The 14,692-nt window shown below is 48.2% G+C and overlaps 1 protein-coding gene across 1 annotated transcript in view; it reads right to left on the bottom strand.

Moving 5' to 3' along the window:
• The window catches only part of MEGF8 (multiple EGF like domains 8), a 1,665,761-nt gene that overhangs the window by 1,267,371 nt on the left and 383,698 nt on the right, over positions 1-14,692 (bottom strand). The window contains exon 13 of the mRNA XM_069640964.1: positions 8,780-8,927. Coding sequence (XP_069497065.1) covers positions 8,780-8,927 — 148 coding nt within the window. The remainder of the gene's footprint in view (positions 1-8,779; positions 8,928-14,692) is intronic.

The following is a 14,692-nucleotide window of genomic DNA, read 5'->3' as shown; positions in this document are numbered from 1 at the left end:
ACTTAGAATAGGGTTGGACTTCCTAAGATTTGGTTAAACAGGGGTTAACTAAAGTATACAAGTTGGTCTACAGTTTAGATACCGATTTAAGAGGTTTCTACCACTTTTGAGTTACTTTAAAAGTGTTCGTAAGGGGGGCGTGGCCTGGCGCACCAGCGATGTGGCAGCTCCATTGATGGCCTCCGCATGGGTCCGCGGCCATAACGTAATTCCGCCGGTTCCTGCCATGTGAATCGCCAGCCTGACATGAGATGAAGCACCGGAGCGGCCCCTGTATCACCAGCTGCAACCTGGGTGCTTAATGGCCCCAGGATCACAGAAAACCTGGCGAGGGAAAGCTCCTCCGATGCCCACGCCGCAATCCAAGATGGCGGCGGTACCTCCATGCCCCTGCCCCGCCGGCCATGCCGTGCAGGCCCTGATCCAGCTTTGGAGATTGGATCTCTCCGACCAACTCTCATACGTCGCTGGAGGGGCCCAACACTGCGAGCGCTCCCCTTGCTACTCGCTGGCACGGATGAGCGGTTGAGGGGGCCCAGAGTCGCTGCAGCTCTGCCCGGACTTGCCCGACTGCTGAGCCGAGGAGTTCTGGACCGTCCTCCTGCTGGGGACCCTGACCTGTGCTGGATAACGTCCCTGCCTGCGGCGGCGCCTGGCTCCCTCCCGCCCGACAGCCTCACCCGGAATCCATCTGGCCCAGCCCATCATATGGCCGTGGCAGCGGCGCTCCGGCCCTTCGCTGAGGCCTTGGCCTTGACCCCCGAGAGGGGATGCCTGCTCTGCTCAGGTGAGCCCGGCCACCCGCTATTGCAGCGACCAGGGGGGGGCTCTGCTTTTACCCCTTACCCAACATAGGGTCCTCTGGCTCTCTGCGTTGGCCCCTCCATCTCCGGCCTCCACCCTGAGCCCCTGCTGCTGGGAATGAGCGGATCCTCTGGGGTCCACGTGGGCTGATTCTACCACGCCACTGACTTCCTGGGGCGCCCCTGCCCATCTCCCATCTCTGTCAGCCGGAGGGAGCCTGCCTGCAGCACTATCGACCTGGACTACTACAGCAGAGGGCGACTCATAAACCCGCAGTCACCTCACCCTGCGCACCTGCCTCACCAAGGCAATTAAGGGAGTTGAAGCACTGCTCGCTCGCGCACCCACCTGGGGCGCCCCGGCCCACTCCACCGCCCCGGCTACCACCATTCCCAGTTCCCGCAGTTCTTGAGCAAATCTGCTGGGCGCAGCCCCCAGGCGGAGTTCCCCGGAGTCGACCCTCACTCGAGAGCCATGTCTAAAGCACTGAAAACCCCTAAATCCGCCGACATCTCCACCATGCTGCTGGCCCCGGAGAAAGGGAAGAAAACCGAACCCCCTACACTCACCCCTCAGAAAACCTCCGAAGATAAAGGGTTGCTCGCAACCAAAGAGGACCTTCAGGCCTTCATGAACAACATCAAATCGGAATTTAGATCCTGCATGACTGAACTCACTGCTAAATTAGAGCAAACAGAACAACGGGTCAGCGACATCGAACACAGGATGGGGGAGGCCGAGGAACTGGCTATGGAACACTCTAATTCACTATCGGAGGTCCAGCGCACCATCCAGGCACTGATGGACAGAACCGAAATCCTTGAGTTCAAGCAGGAGGATTTGGAGAACCGCTCCCAGCATAACAACCTCTGCATCCGGGGGGGTGCCCTCCGCGGTCTCTGAAAAGGAGCTCCCCGGATACATAAGTCTCTTCTTTCAGTCCCTGCTGCCAGACCTAGATGAGACGCAGCTCCTACTTGACCGTACCCATCGGCTGCGCCCCCGCCGGGAATCCGATACAGACCCCCCTCCGGACGTAATCACTAGAGTTCACTTTTATACCACGAAGGAGGCCATTTCAGCGATTGGCCGCTCAAAAGATGAACTCTATTTCCAGTGCTCCCCACTGCAGATCTTCCAGGATCTCTCCCCTCTTAACTCTCCAGAAGCGCAGGATGCTTCGCCCACTCTCGCTTTTCCTACGAGACCAACAGATCCGCTACCGATGGCTGTTCCCCACGGCAATTCAGTTCTTGTACAAGGGTACCCCCCGCACCATTAGCCACCTAGATGACGCAGCATCAATCCTCCGCCGGGACTCCCCCGGGGGCACAGAACCCCACTCAAGCCAAACAAGCCTTGCGCGGGACGCTGCTTCCCCCAAACCGAAACAGGCCCCATGGTGAAGGGTACAGAAAAGCCGTAAACCCAGATGACGAGGGCAAGTCTGTCTGAAGTACACATAGCGCAGGAACCACCAAAACTCTTTCAAGGCCGCCGCGGACCCCATGCAGTCCATATCCTTCTCCAGGGTGGATGTCACCATATTACCCTTGGAGAGAATCTCAACTATGTTGGCGATGTCACCCGGTGACAGCTTGGGTGGCCGGGGGAGCCACCGACAGTTCAAAATCGGTCCCCCCAGCCACAGTTTGGTCCTCCCGTTGGAGGCCAATGTTGGAAGTTCATATCTCCCGTTGGAGATTATTTCTTAAAAACCCTCAGCCACAGGAGACCCCAAAGCAGCGAATCCCTCGCAGCTATAGCTGATTTGACCCACTCCCAATCTCTCCCACCGCCCCCCGCAGAAAACAGACTTGGAGCACCAGCCCCTGCATCTAAAATGAAAATTCACCACTTTAAACGTCAGAGGATTGAATTCCCCCCGAAGAGGAAATCCATCCTCCAAAGGCTGCACAACGAGGGGACCTCAATCGCTTTCCTACAAGACACGCACCTAATCCCAGCAGACTCTTCCCCCTTGCGAAGCAGACTCTCTCTCCTACAATTCCTGGCCTCTAACGGAACCAAGAAGTGAGGCACCGCCATCCTCTTTGCTAAGGACTTGAAACCCCAGATCCTGGACACGTAGGGATGCCAAGAGGGTCGATTTATGGCGGTCAAATGCATTATCCATGGCCAACTTTACACCCTCATCTCAGTCTATGCCCCGAATGAGCACCAGGAAGGATTCTATGAAGACCTGGAGGATTCCCTCCTTCCATTTATTGAAGGGCAAGTATGATATGATACTAGGCCCAGTGACATTGAGAACGTGCAAGTGCATGGGGAAGGGAAAAAAGGGGAAAGTGCATGGGAGGGGGGAGAAATTGGAAAGTGCAGAAGCATAAGAGAGGACAAGATAAATAAATAATAAATAAATAAATAAATAGGGTGATCAGAAACAGTGGTAGTGCAAGCCTGTGCGGGCCAAGTGCAAGGTTAGTCAGATAGGGAGTATCTGATCAGTGCAGACGAAGAGTGGGGGGGGGGGGGCTGTATGGGTACAGACACAGGCCCCAGTGCAAGGGGATGCCAGGGGGCAGTGCAGGAGGGCGACAGGGTGAGCAGGGACCTGGGCACGAAGGGCAGACGGTGGCCAGGTGCAGCATTGCTGAGAGAGAAAACAGATCAGCAAGGGAGAGGAGAGGGAAAGGCAGAGGCTAAGAGGAAGGTCCTGAGGAGCTTCCGGAACCGTAGGTGGTTCTCCTTAAGATTCAAGGTGGCAGGTAGGCAGTTCCAGAGGGAGTCCCCCGCAGAAGACAAAGATCTACCACCAGCTCATTTCTTTGAAAAACGACTGACCCTGAGGGAGTTGGAGGTAGAGGAGCGAAGGGCTATAGAGGGGAGGTATTTACAGAGGGATAGTTGAAGGTAATTTGGACCTAGGCCCCAGAAAGCCTTGTGGACAATGCAGAGGGTTTTACATTTAATCCTAGCAGCCACAGGGAGCCAATGAAGGGATTTCAGAGCTGGAGAGATACGATCCCAAGGCTTGAGGTCAAGGACAGGTCTCGCAGTCCTGTTCTGGATTAGTTGTAAAGGGCGGAGAGTGGAGGCAGGTAGATTTAGAAAAAGGCTGTTACAGTGGTCCAACCTAGAGAGAATCAGAGCTTGGGAGACATGGAGCTTCTGAGGGAAGGAGAGGAAAGGAAGAGTACCTTTAAGGAGGTGCAGTAAGAAGTTAGACTTTTTGGAGACATCAGAGATGTGTGCGGAGAAGGAAAGTGTGGAGTCAAAGATGACCCCAAGGTTCTTAGCTTCGTTGGTAGGGGCAGGAGGAGGGCCAAGGGAGGCTGGCCAGAGAGTGAGGGCAAAGGATGGAAGGGGTGTACCAATGAGGAGGATCTCAGTCTTGTTGGCGTTTAAACAAAGATCATTTGCAGCACACCAATTTTGATTGGCGATTAGGCAGTCAGAGATGAGGGAAGGAGAGGAGGTCGCCGAGGGAAGCCTGAAAATTAGTTGGGTGTCATCAGCATAGCACTGGAAATTTGAGCAGAAAATGGAAATGCAGTAGGCAAGAGTTGCCTACTGCAGTAGTGTAGTAGTTAACGGCGGAGACTTTAACGGGGTCCCGGACCCCCTTGGGGATAGATCTCGCCCCCCGACAGCCAGGGACCTGAAGTTGGCTACAGCCCTGCTCCACTTGTTCCGCACGCTGAACATCGTTGACTCCTGGAGAGTGCTATCCCCAGAAGAGAAAGACTTCACCTTCTATTCGTACGTTCACCGTACCTTCTCCAAAATCGACCTATTACTGGTTTCCCCCCAGATCCTGACCTTTACAGACGATGTTACGATTGGCCACCTGATCCTCCCTGCCCTGGTCTCACTCACCCTGTGATCGCACGACCCAGACCCTCCTCCCCGCCGCCAGTGGAGTCTGTACGACCCTACCTTGGGGAACATGGCAGTGAGAGACACGATCGCCAGAACACTTAAAAATTTCTTTGCTGAAAACCGCGACGAGGACACCTCCCCGGCTAATACTTGGGATGCCATGAAAGCAGTACTTAGAGGGGAGCTAATCGCCCAAGGCACCGCGTTCCACAAGCAGAAGCGGGCAGCCCGCGCTATCCTGGAAGCCGAGGTCCGTGAGGCTGAGGCCACCCATAAATGTAAGGGCTGGTCCCCGAAATCCTACAGGGTCCTACAAATGGCGAGGAAAAGGCTTGAGGCGCACTACGCCGACGCTACAGCAAGCCTGCTAACCAGAACCAAACAATGGTACTACGTCCATAACAATAAGGCTAACAAAGTGCTGGTCAGCAAATTGGCCAAGGAGAAGAGCAGAAACTTCATCCAGGGTCTATGCGACACATAGGGGAAGATCCACTACGCGGAGTGCGAAAAACTGTGACTGGCGGTCGCTCACCAGTTGGAAATAATGACGGCAGTCCCGCGGGACCTGGATGAGCAGCACTCCTACATTCAAGAGGCGGCGCTCCCGCTCCTCAAGCCGGAGGCAAGAGATGGACTGGAGACACCTATCACAAACGAGGAAGTGGAGGAAGCCATTAAAAGTCTAAAGCCTAGGGCACTAGGCCCAGACGGGTTCCCTACACGCTTCTACAAACTCTTCCGCCCCCAACTAGTGGCTCCCCTGCCCCGCCTCTTCAACTCGTTTGCAGTCACTGGAATAGTCACCCCATCGATGCAGGAGTCCATTACTGTCCTGATTCTCAAGCCTGGAAAGGATCCCCAGGAGAATAGCTCATATAGACCCATCTCCCTGTTGAACCTGGACGCCAATATCTACTCCAAGATACTGGCCAACCGCCTTGCACCTATTCTCCCGAACATTATAGACCAGGACAGACAGGGTTTATTTTCCACAGATCAACAAAGTACAACATCTGCAGTCTCTGGATCTCATAGAGGTCGTCAGTCAGGACTCCCAACAACTAGCCCTGCTGGCATTGGACACAACCAAAGCCTTCGATAAGGTGGACTGGCCCTATCTGTCCCGCGCCCTGGGGGCCTTTGGCTTTGGCCCGACCTTCATGAGAATGATCCTGGCTAACTATCAAGCCCCGAAGACCCGGCTGAGAGTCAATGGACGCCTGTCGGACCCAATTCCTCTTACATACGGAACGCGACAGGGATGTCCACTATCCCCCCTGCTCTTCGCCTTGGCCATGGAACCGTTAGCCCAGCGCGTTCGCCGGGACCCCCTGATCACTGGCCTAAAGATCGGCCCAGCCCAACACAAAATTGCCCTCTACGCGGACGATGTGTTACTAACCATCACAAACATCAAAGTTCCATGAAGGCAGCCCTAACCGAAATCATGGCCTTCGGGAGGGTCTCGGGATTCGCCATCAATTTCCAAAAATCAACAGCCCTCGGAGTGGGTCTGAAAAGAGGGAGGTCTTAGAGAACCACGTCCTGTTTCAATGGAGCACCCAAGCGATCCCATACTTGGGGGTTCAGATCCCCGCCCACCCAGCGAAGGTCTACCAGGCCAATTTCCCCCCACTCTTCGAGGAATTGGACAAGGACCTTGCTCGTTGGCAGACTCAGGAGATTTCGCTTTAGGGGCGCATAACGACGTGCAAAATGAACCACCTCCCCCGCTTCCACTACGCCTGCGCATCCCTCCCAACCTCAACCCCCCCCCCCCTTTGCAACGGCTCCAAAGGAAAATCATTGGCTTTATTTGGAAGGGCAAGAAACCACGGATCCCCCGGAGAACGATGATGGCCAGCACAAGACTGGGAGGACTGGGGGTGCCGGACCTCCGAAAATACCACATCGCAGCGCAACTGGCCCACTTTCAAGCATGGGGCCTCGCCACCGGACGCCCGAAGAGGGTATAGATCAAACAATCTCGCCTCCCTCTCCCCCTTCGCTTTCTCCCCTTTATTCCCACGGCATTACGCCGAAATTGGCCAGGAGTGTTGACCGCCACAAAGCAGTCGATAAAGGCATGGGACTGGGCCCGCAGACGTGGGGGCATCCCAGGAGGCCTCACCGCCCTTTCTCCAATCTCCTCACCCCTGCCTTTTCCCCAGGAGCTCACCCTAAGAACTTCAGGAACTGGGTGGCAGGAGGCCTTGGAACATTGGGGCAGCTCTTTGAAGGGGATGCCCCCCTCACCTTCGAACGCTGTAAATCGATTTTCCAGCTAACAGAGGCAGACAGATTTACCTACGCCCAACTGAGGCACTGGTGCTCCCACCCTCAGACCCGCGTGGCCGCAACACGACCCCTTGCCCCACTGGAACTTACAGTGCATGACTGACTTGTATCCGAGAACAGGGAGGAGGGCAACGCTGATATCCCAATTCCTGCTGGCGGCCAAAATCACAGTGGCCCGCACCTGGAAGTCCGCAGAAGGACCACGGATGACCCTCTGCTGGCTTAAACTGTGGGACATTCTGATAGCAGAAAAGGTCACGGCGGCCAAAGCGGGACTGCTCCACCGATTTTCCGACGTGTGGGCACCAGTCCTGGACTATGACCAGAACTACCCGGCCCTGACCTACAAGACACGCAAGCCACGCTTGATCGCGAGAGCCCTCTATACAATCGGCGATAGTTCGCCGCCTGATCAGGCCGAATGAGGCCGGAAATAATGCTTACTCGGGAACTCGGGGGCGGGGGTGGGACATTTTGTTTGATATGCTCTGTGAGGTTATAATCATCGTTAATGTATGTTTTCCTTGTGCCGATCTATAAATACATTTTAAAAAAAAGTGTTCTAAAGTACCTTTTATCCTTCCGATATTTTATCTATATTATGTGTTTAATGCTACTATGTGATAGTAATTACCTTACTTAAAAGTTACAAGCTTTAGTGTATATAAAATAAATGCTTATTTTTTATATAACTTCTAGTGTGTCAGTGTATGCTCCGAGTACAATGTGCCTCACTACAGCCCTCATCCCTCCTAGACTAAGCATGGCTGCTCAGCCATTGCTACCAAACCTTTGGGTAGTTCAGGCTAAACCTAGGGGGTGTCCCTCTGTTCATCCAAGGTGGTCTTTCTAAAGTCTTATCACAGATAGATCTTTGGTAAAACCCCTAACACTCGGAATGCAAGAATATCTTATGAAAAAACTACAACAAATACAGAACGCAGCAGCAAGGCTACGCCTCAGACTCACTAATCACCCCAGCACTGAGAACACTACACATTGGCGAACAGTTAAAATAAAAAAATAATTTTCGTCAAAACACTACGCATAACACAGAGCAATCCACGGCCAGGGAGCAGAATTCATACAGGGAAAAATCTCCATCTACAAACATTAAGGTCCAGCAACGAACATTAGTCTTAAACCAAAACAATACTGAAAGTGTAAATCGTGAGGGAGGGATGCAGCATTCTCCTGCACAGTAGCGAGACTCGCTCCCAAAGGAAATACGAGCAACAGAAGATCATCTGAAGTTATAAAAATTGTTAAAAACACAGCTCTTTAAACTCAACAAGCTAAATGGGAAACATCGAAGGAAAACCACCAACACAGCACAATAGAAACACTGAGAACAAAGAAAACCCGATTGTCCCGAAACACGGCCAATCGAAAGAAATAAAGCATCCTACCGGAATTCACCATAGAATAATATTAACCTGACGGATTAACATAACCTGCAGAAAAGGACTCGGACGACTGCCCACTAACCCTACCAACAAACTCTTTAATACTCTGCACACTCATCCTCCAACACTGAACAAATCAGGCAACACCTCTGCCACAGAAAACAACAAAAAACTGCACACAAATCACCCATATACATTCATGCAAACATCACATAACATCAACCAACTAAAAACAAACCAGCACACAGTGACCGGTTTTTCTAAACTGAGGCTACCAACAGAACAACAAAGATCTCTTGCGTTTTTCCCTCTCAATCCCACTAACTAATCCCTCCCAACCCCCTTCCTTTTCAGATCCGCCAGAGTGCCTGGAGACCATGAAAATGGCTGCAGCGTTCGGTATAAATCACAATAATTTAACTCACCAGTCACTGCTATGCATGTCTCATTCTGGACACACCAACCAAAGGCACCGCCGCCGTGTGGGAGAGACGCATTGTTCCCACTAAATGCCAAGCAAGCCTGGCAATCTGTCAGTAGCCGTGCTAGCCCCAGACATCCCTTGTTTGGACACTGCAGAGGAAAATAACAGAATCAGTAACAGACATTGTTAATTAAAATAACCCCACTTAATCATTATAATGACTTTCCCCATCTGAGATTCTTAGTATTTCACCTAGTTTGGGAATCCAAAGAGAGACTGCATAAGAACAGATGCGTTTCTATTTTTGGTCTTTCCAAAATTAGATGTGTTTTATGGAAGATTTAGACAGAGGTTGGTAAACCAAGTATTGCTCATTTATATATGACAAACAATACCTATGTTACTTATATCTGCTTAGATTCACATGCTTTTCATAGACCAACATCTAGGAGGTTGGTGCAGCGCATTACATTATTTCTTTTCAAAGTTGAAAATAGGACATCGGCAGAGCATTACCGTAATACTATCCCTAGTGTAACGTGTACAGTACCCATGATACTTCACGTGTCGACTTCTCAGATTGTTTTTTTTCCTGTCCTGAGGATGCATGAAGTCTATAGTGGACTGTAAGTGTGACATCCAACAAGCTATAACATTTCAACTATGATCAAATCCCATGTAATATGTTGTTTGCAATACTTCAACTCCCAGTACGGTGAAGACGGGTGAGCGCATGTGAATCAAAGCAGATACAAGCAACAGAAGACGATTACTGGAAGGTAATGTTTGTCTTCTAAGGATTGTGGATCTGCTTAGAATCACATGCTTTGAAAAAACTAGCAGGCAGTACCCAATGAAGGGTTAACTGTAGGAACAGAAACAAATACACATTTTAACACTGCCTGTCTCACTTGTGAATCATTCCTAACTTATAATGTTGAATGAAAGTGTGAACCAAACTCCATGTAGATGGTTTACAAGTAGCCCCCAGTGGAAAGCCAGAGTAGCTCCTGTGCTACGTGTAGCATGTGCCCTAGCTGGGAAAGGAAGCGTTTTGCTGGAAAGGATGTAACACTTTTGACTAGACCTTATAATCCACCTGGTGATGGTAGTCTTTGAGAAAGGGTCTCCTTCCCTTCCGGCTGCCAGAGATAAATAGAACTAATTTGTCTTTTTCAGTGGCTTTATTTTATTAAGGTAGCACATGACATCCCTACGTACATCCAGTGTATGTAGTGATTTTTCTCCTGTGTTCTAAGGGTTTTGAAAGAAAGCTGGTAATTCAATGGATATGCTGACATAGAATTTAGAAATGTATTTTGGAGACAAACGTGGATGCGTTCAGAGGGTCTCTTGGTGCAGTTTTGAAATTTTTTCTGTGCTGGGTCAACGGCTTTAGTGAGTGCAGGAGTGGTGAGAGGTGGATTTATCCTCCTCTTCACTGACTGCAATAAGGGAATGTACTGCCCCATTTGCTTCTTCTCATTAAGGATTACGTTGACAAAATCAGTATCCTCCTCCAACTAGTGTGTTTCCATCTTAAAATAGTCAACAACCTTCTTTAAAAGATGATTACATAGAATATGATAATCTATGGGGGAAGACGAGACTGGATCATCGATAATATCAGGGGAAGGCACAGGCTAGTCATCAAGTTCAGTACCTAGATCTTCCCTCATGCGTGCCTTTTTCTTAATCAGTATAATCCCCGACACCTCAGTGGGGTCGTCATATACTGGTGGTGGTATTTGTTGCCATTTTCGTTCATAAAACATCCTATGTAACAATAAGTTTTCTTTTGATAGGGTGTCTGTCTAGGAACTCCAAAAAAGAGGACATTTTGTTAATAGTTTTCTCAAACATCTCATTTGTCCAGGACGTGGCAGATAGTGGAAAGATAATCTCCTGCCCATCTTCCCCCGATTCCGCAACCTGAGAAAGCACCTTCTTTAATGCCTCTAAGTGAGGTGGAACCCTCAGCGTGGCTAGATTTGTGTTGGTGTGTGTTTTGAAACCGGCACAGAAAATGCTAGTTTCAGGGTTTGAGATGTTAGTTTCTGTGCTTGTGATATTTTGGAAGCCTGGGACAATTTAGATTGTGAGCCACTAGAGGCTGAGGATTTAGTCTCCAATTTCCTTTTTGGCATCTGTCTCTAAACGGGCATGGATTGTTTGTGCGGGTCGGTGTCAGACTGGATTTCTATACTCTGGCCTGGCGGACAGATGTATAGGAGGCCAACCTAGTTAGTGAACAGAGACAACTCTGGGAGCTGTAGCCAAACCAATCAAGGCACCATGGAGAATGCCCAAAGATAGGGTTTAGGAGTGAGTGGGAGTGGTTAAGGCTCCGCAATTAGTCCACAAGGTAAGTAATCAAGGATTACAATTAGACAAGTAGTTGTAAAAACACTATATTTATTATTGGCCAAGCAAACACTATAAAAAGGATTACAAGCAAGTAATATTACACAACACTCATAATAAATACATATATACAGCCCCTATAGCCATTTAACCACAATGCCCTCACACCCAGAATACTAAAAGGAGCGGTAATGGTTAGATAAGCAATGGCAGGCCACAAGAATTCAACCCTAACTTTTAGAAGTCCAACCCTAAGTTGACTGGGGCCTTGTGCCCTGAAAGTTCACAAAGTAGTTTTGGGAGCTGGGAAAAAGTTAGGTGAAGTGTTTTGTGGATGGGAAAAGGGTTCCAAAAGTCAGGTAAGTATCTATTCTAGTTAATAAAACTCTCCCAAGCTTTCGCAGTGTTAGTAAAAAAGCAAATCCAAACTATTGTAAAAGTTTGGAAAACCTTTAAAAGGGGAGATATGGAACCATGTAAGTACCACAGTAACTCACCCAGATTTCTCTTGGGACTTGGCAGGTCTTCAGAGGTCGCATTTCCCACTGTTTCTTCTGGAACACAGTGCCCGGGAAATGCAGGATTGAGTGAATCCCCGGTCGGCTACAGATGCTGGTGCAACGTTTTCTGGTTTAAGAATGCAGCTCACTTGGTTGCAGGTCTCCCATCAGCACATGACTGCATGCAGGAAAGCAGTTTCTGGTGACTCTCACTGTTGCACAGCGCCAGGAGGGGACACCGTTGTCAGCCTCATATCTCGGGTCCATGAATGCTGGAACACTGACATTTTGCAGAGATGACTATTGTAGGACAAGCTGGCGGTCCCCAAAGTTCCGAGCTGAAATGCAGAACGGTGACGTCTAGAGAGCGGTAGCCCAAACTACACGCTGGTCAATCACTGATTGGCTCAGGGACACCAAGCAGACTTCTGGAATGGATGTTCCCTCCACTCCCAAGATGGAAGCTCAACCGAAGGACTTCTAAAGATCACTAGCTAGACGGGGTTCCAACAGGACTGTAGCAAAGGTTGGTCACTGGGCCTTCTTATGACAGATCCACAGTCTTCACAGCTGAGCAGGATACTTGGCTCCTTGTAGGATTTCTCCAGGATCTCTGAGGCATGGCTGAAGGACTCCTCTTCTTAACCATAAGCTCACGTGAGACAGAACTTCAGCTCACCCAATGGAGAATCTGCCTCTTACACACACCCCAGCAGTGGTACAATCAGGACCACTGATGGGGACACTCAAGCATATTCTCTAGACATACAGAAACAGGTTTGTGGATTGGGACCAGACAGTCCCAATCCACAGATTGAGCTTGCAAGCTCTAAACCCATCCTCCTCCTAGTGATAATTATAATTGTTATTTTATAAAGGGAGACCGTGGTTACACACCTTGATTGTCCCCTTCTAGTGGAACTTTTTATTGAAGGAGGTGCAACATTCGAATTGAGTATTCTCCATTGTTGAAGCGGAAAGGGACTGTATTAAGTCAAGAGTAATTATATAGAGGCATTCTCCAATAGAAAACGTAGTGGGTGTATGTTTTCCTCCACTCTCCTGACTGGAATACCCGAAATGCTTGGAGGTGTCAACAACCACCAATTCACCGGAATAGTAAGGCCTGATTGCAATCAATCCTTTCGGCTAAGTACAATCCCTCCAGTAATTTCCAGTATTCATGACAGTCAACGCTTGTTAGGACAGTTTTTATAAAGTCCAACTAAGGGCTTCATAAAACTATACATCTGAGGCAGTACATATGTTCCACTCTTAGTACCACCTGAGAATGTGGTAGCATGGACAGAGCAGCCAGGCTTATTTTAGGAGGGGATAGCTTTGTACAAAGAAATTGTAGTATACATATGTTCCAAAGAAACACTGAAACACTTAAGTATTTTAAAAAATAAAGGGTTTATTTCAATACAAGTAGACCAAGATAATTCTTGGGTAAGTAATTACTATAACATCATATAAACAAAATCATAAAAAACCAACTCAATACCTATGATATGCAAATCAGGGTATAACCTTATTTAGAGGAACAAGAAGCAAGTCAAGGTGAGTCAAACATAAGGTTATACATTCAGGATATTAATATACTATTCCTGGGGAAGAAGACCATGTTTAATATACTTTTAGAATACAATCAGTAATTCAAGGGTACTTGACCCTGTCACTCATGCAGTGACAGTTATGAAATCACAAAACAAAACAACCCTGTTACAAGTGCACGCCTTGCAACATTACTTTTTCAAACTCAGTTCAGAGCAGTAAAAAAACTCACATACTTTCTGAAGGGGCTTTAAGCTACTCTATGAGAAGCATAAACACAGAATAACTATTTTAGAATGCAACAGGCAATTAAAGGAAAGAAATTCTCAATTACACTTTAAGACACGACGTATTTCAAGGTAAGTAATTGACCCCATGACTATTTTGGAAATGTTCTAAACCATTTCAGGGGAGGCACAGCCCAGTGTTACAAGTTGAGACGAGCAGCAGCTATTCAAGGTAAGTAACCATATACTTTTAAGAAGGGCTTCAAGCAACTCATAAGACAAGTGTGAACTTCGAGACTGTTTTAGGTCTTTATAAAGCAGATCAGGGGGAGCAAAACCCAATTACACTTTAAGAAGAACACAATGTTATTCAAGGTAGGTAAACCCTATTGGTGAGATTTAATTTACACTAACTCAGTTAAGAATGCTAAATCAGTACCAACACGTATTACTTTCTAGAAGGGTGGGCACCATTCAAAGTTAGTAAAGCAATGTATACCCTTTTTTCAGCCATAGAATGCTCAAAAGTTAAGCATAAACATAATGACACTTTGTAACTTCTTCTTTCACAGAGATACAGTTGCCACACTCATTCTTTCGGCAAGTAAGCCGTTTTACACTAGTTATACTTTTCAAGACAGAAGCGTTTTCTTATCCAGTCCTTCCGTAGTCTATTGCATGAGATCTCTCAGAGGCAGAAGAGGGACCCTAGTGGTCTAGGTGCCAGCTGGGATAGGTTTCAGTTGCATGAAAGTCAAGATTTGATAGGAGATCTTCTTAAACAAGTATTCACTTTCAGAGTTAAAGTGTTCATTTTATTTATTTATTTATTACATTTGTTATTCGCCCAGCCCCACGGGTATCACGGCGAAAATTCAATAAATTGTGGCATTTTTATACAGTGTTACAGTTACCATCACACAGAACATATTTAAACTAAGATGCAAATAAATCATGTGCTCACATTTCTTATACTAAGTTTCAATCGGTCAAAGTAGCAAATCTCATTTTGTTTGAACACTAGTTCCAAATCTAGAGGCGACCCCTGGGGGAACATGAGGGCCATGGGGCTATGTTAGCTATTTAGGTTCAAAGAAGGCGGTAAACCAGAAGCATACTGTTAGGTTAGTATTTGTTAAATAACCAGGTTTTCAATGTTTTTTTAAAATCTTAATAGGGAGTCCTCATTTTTGATACTAAGGGGTAGTGCGTTCCAGTGCGATGGGGCTAGGACTTTGAAGCTACTTCCTCCTGCTCTACTGTATT

This window comes from Ambystoma mexicanum, chromosome 1q, assembly GCF_040938575.1.
Source record: "Ambystoma mexicanum isolate Mex_15411 chromosome 1q, UKY_AmexF1_1, whole genome shotgun sequence".
NCBI classification, from domain to species: domain Eukaryota; kingdom Metazoa; phylum Chordata; class Amphibia; order Caudata; family Ambystomatidae; genus Ambystoma; species Ambystoma mexicanum.
Note: the sequence above shows the minus strand (reverse complement) of the source record. Positions and strands in the feature narration are given on the sequence as shown.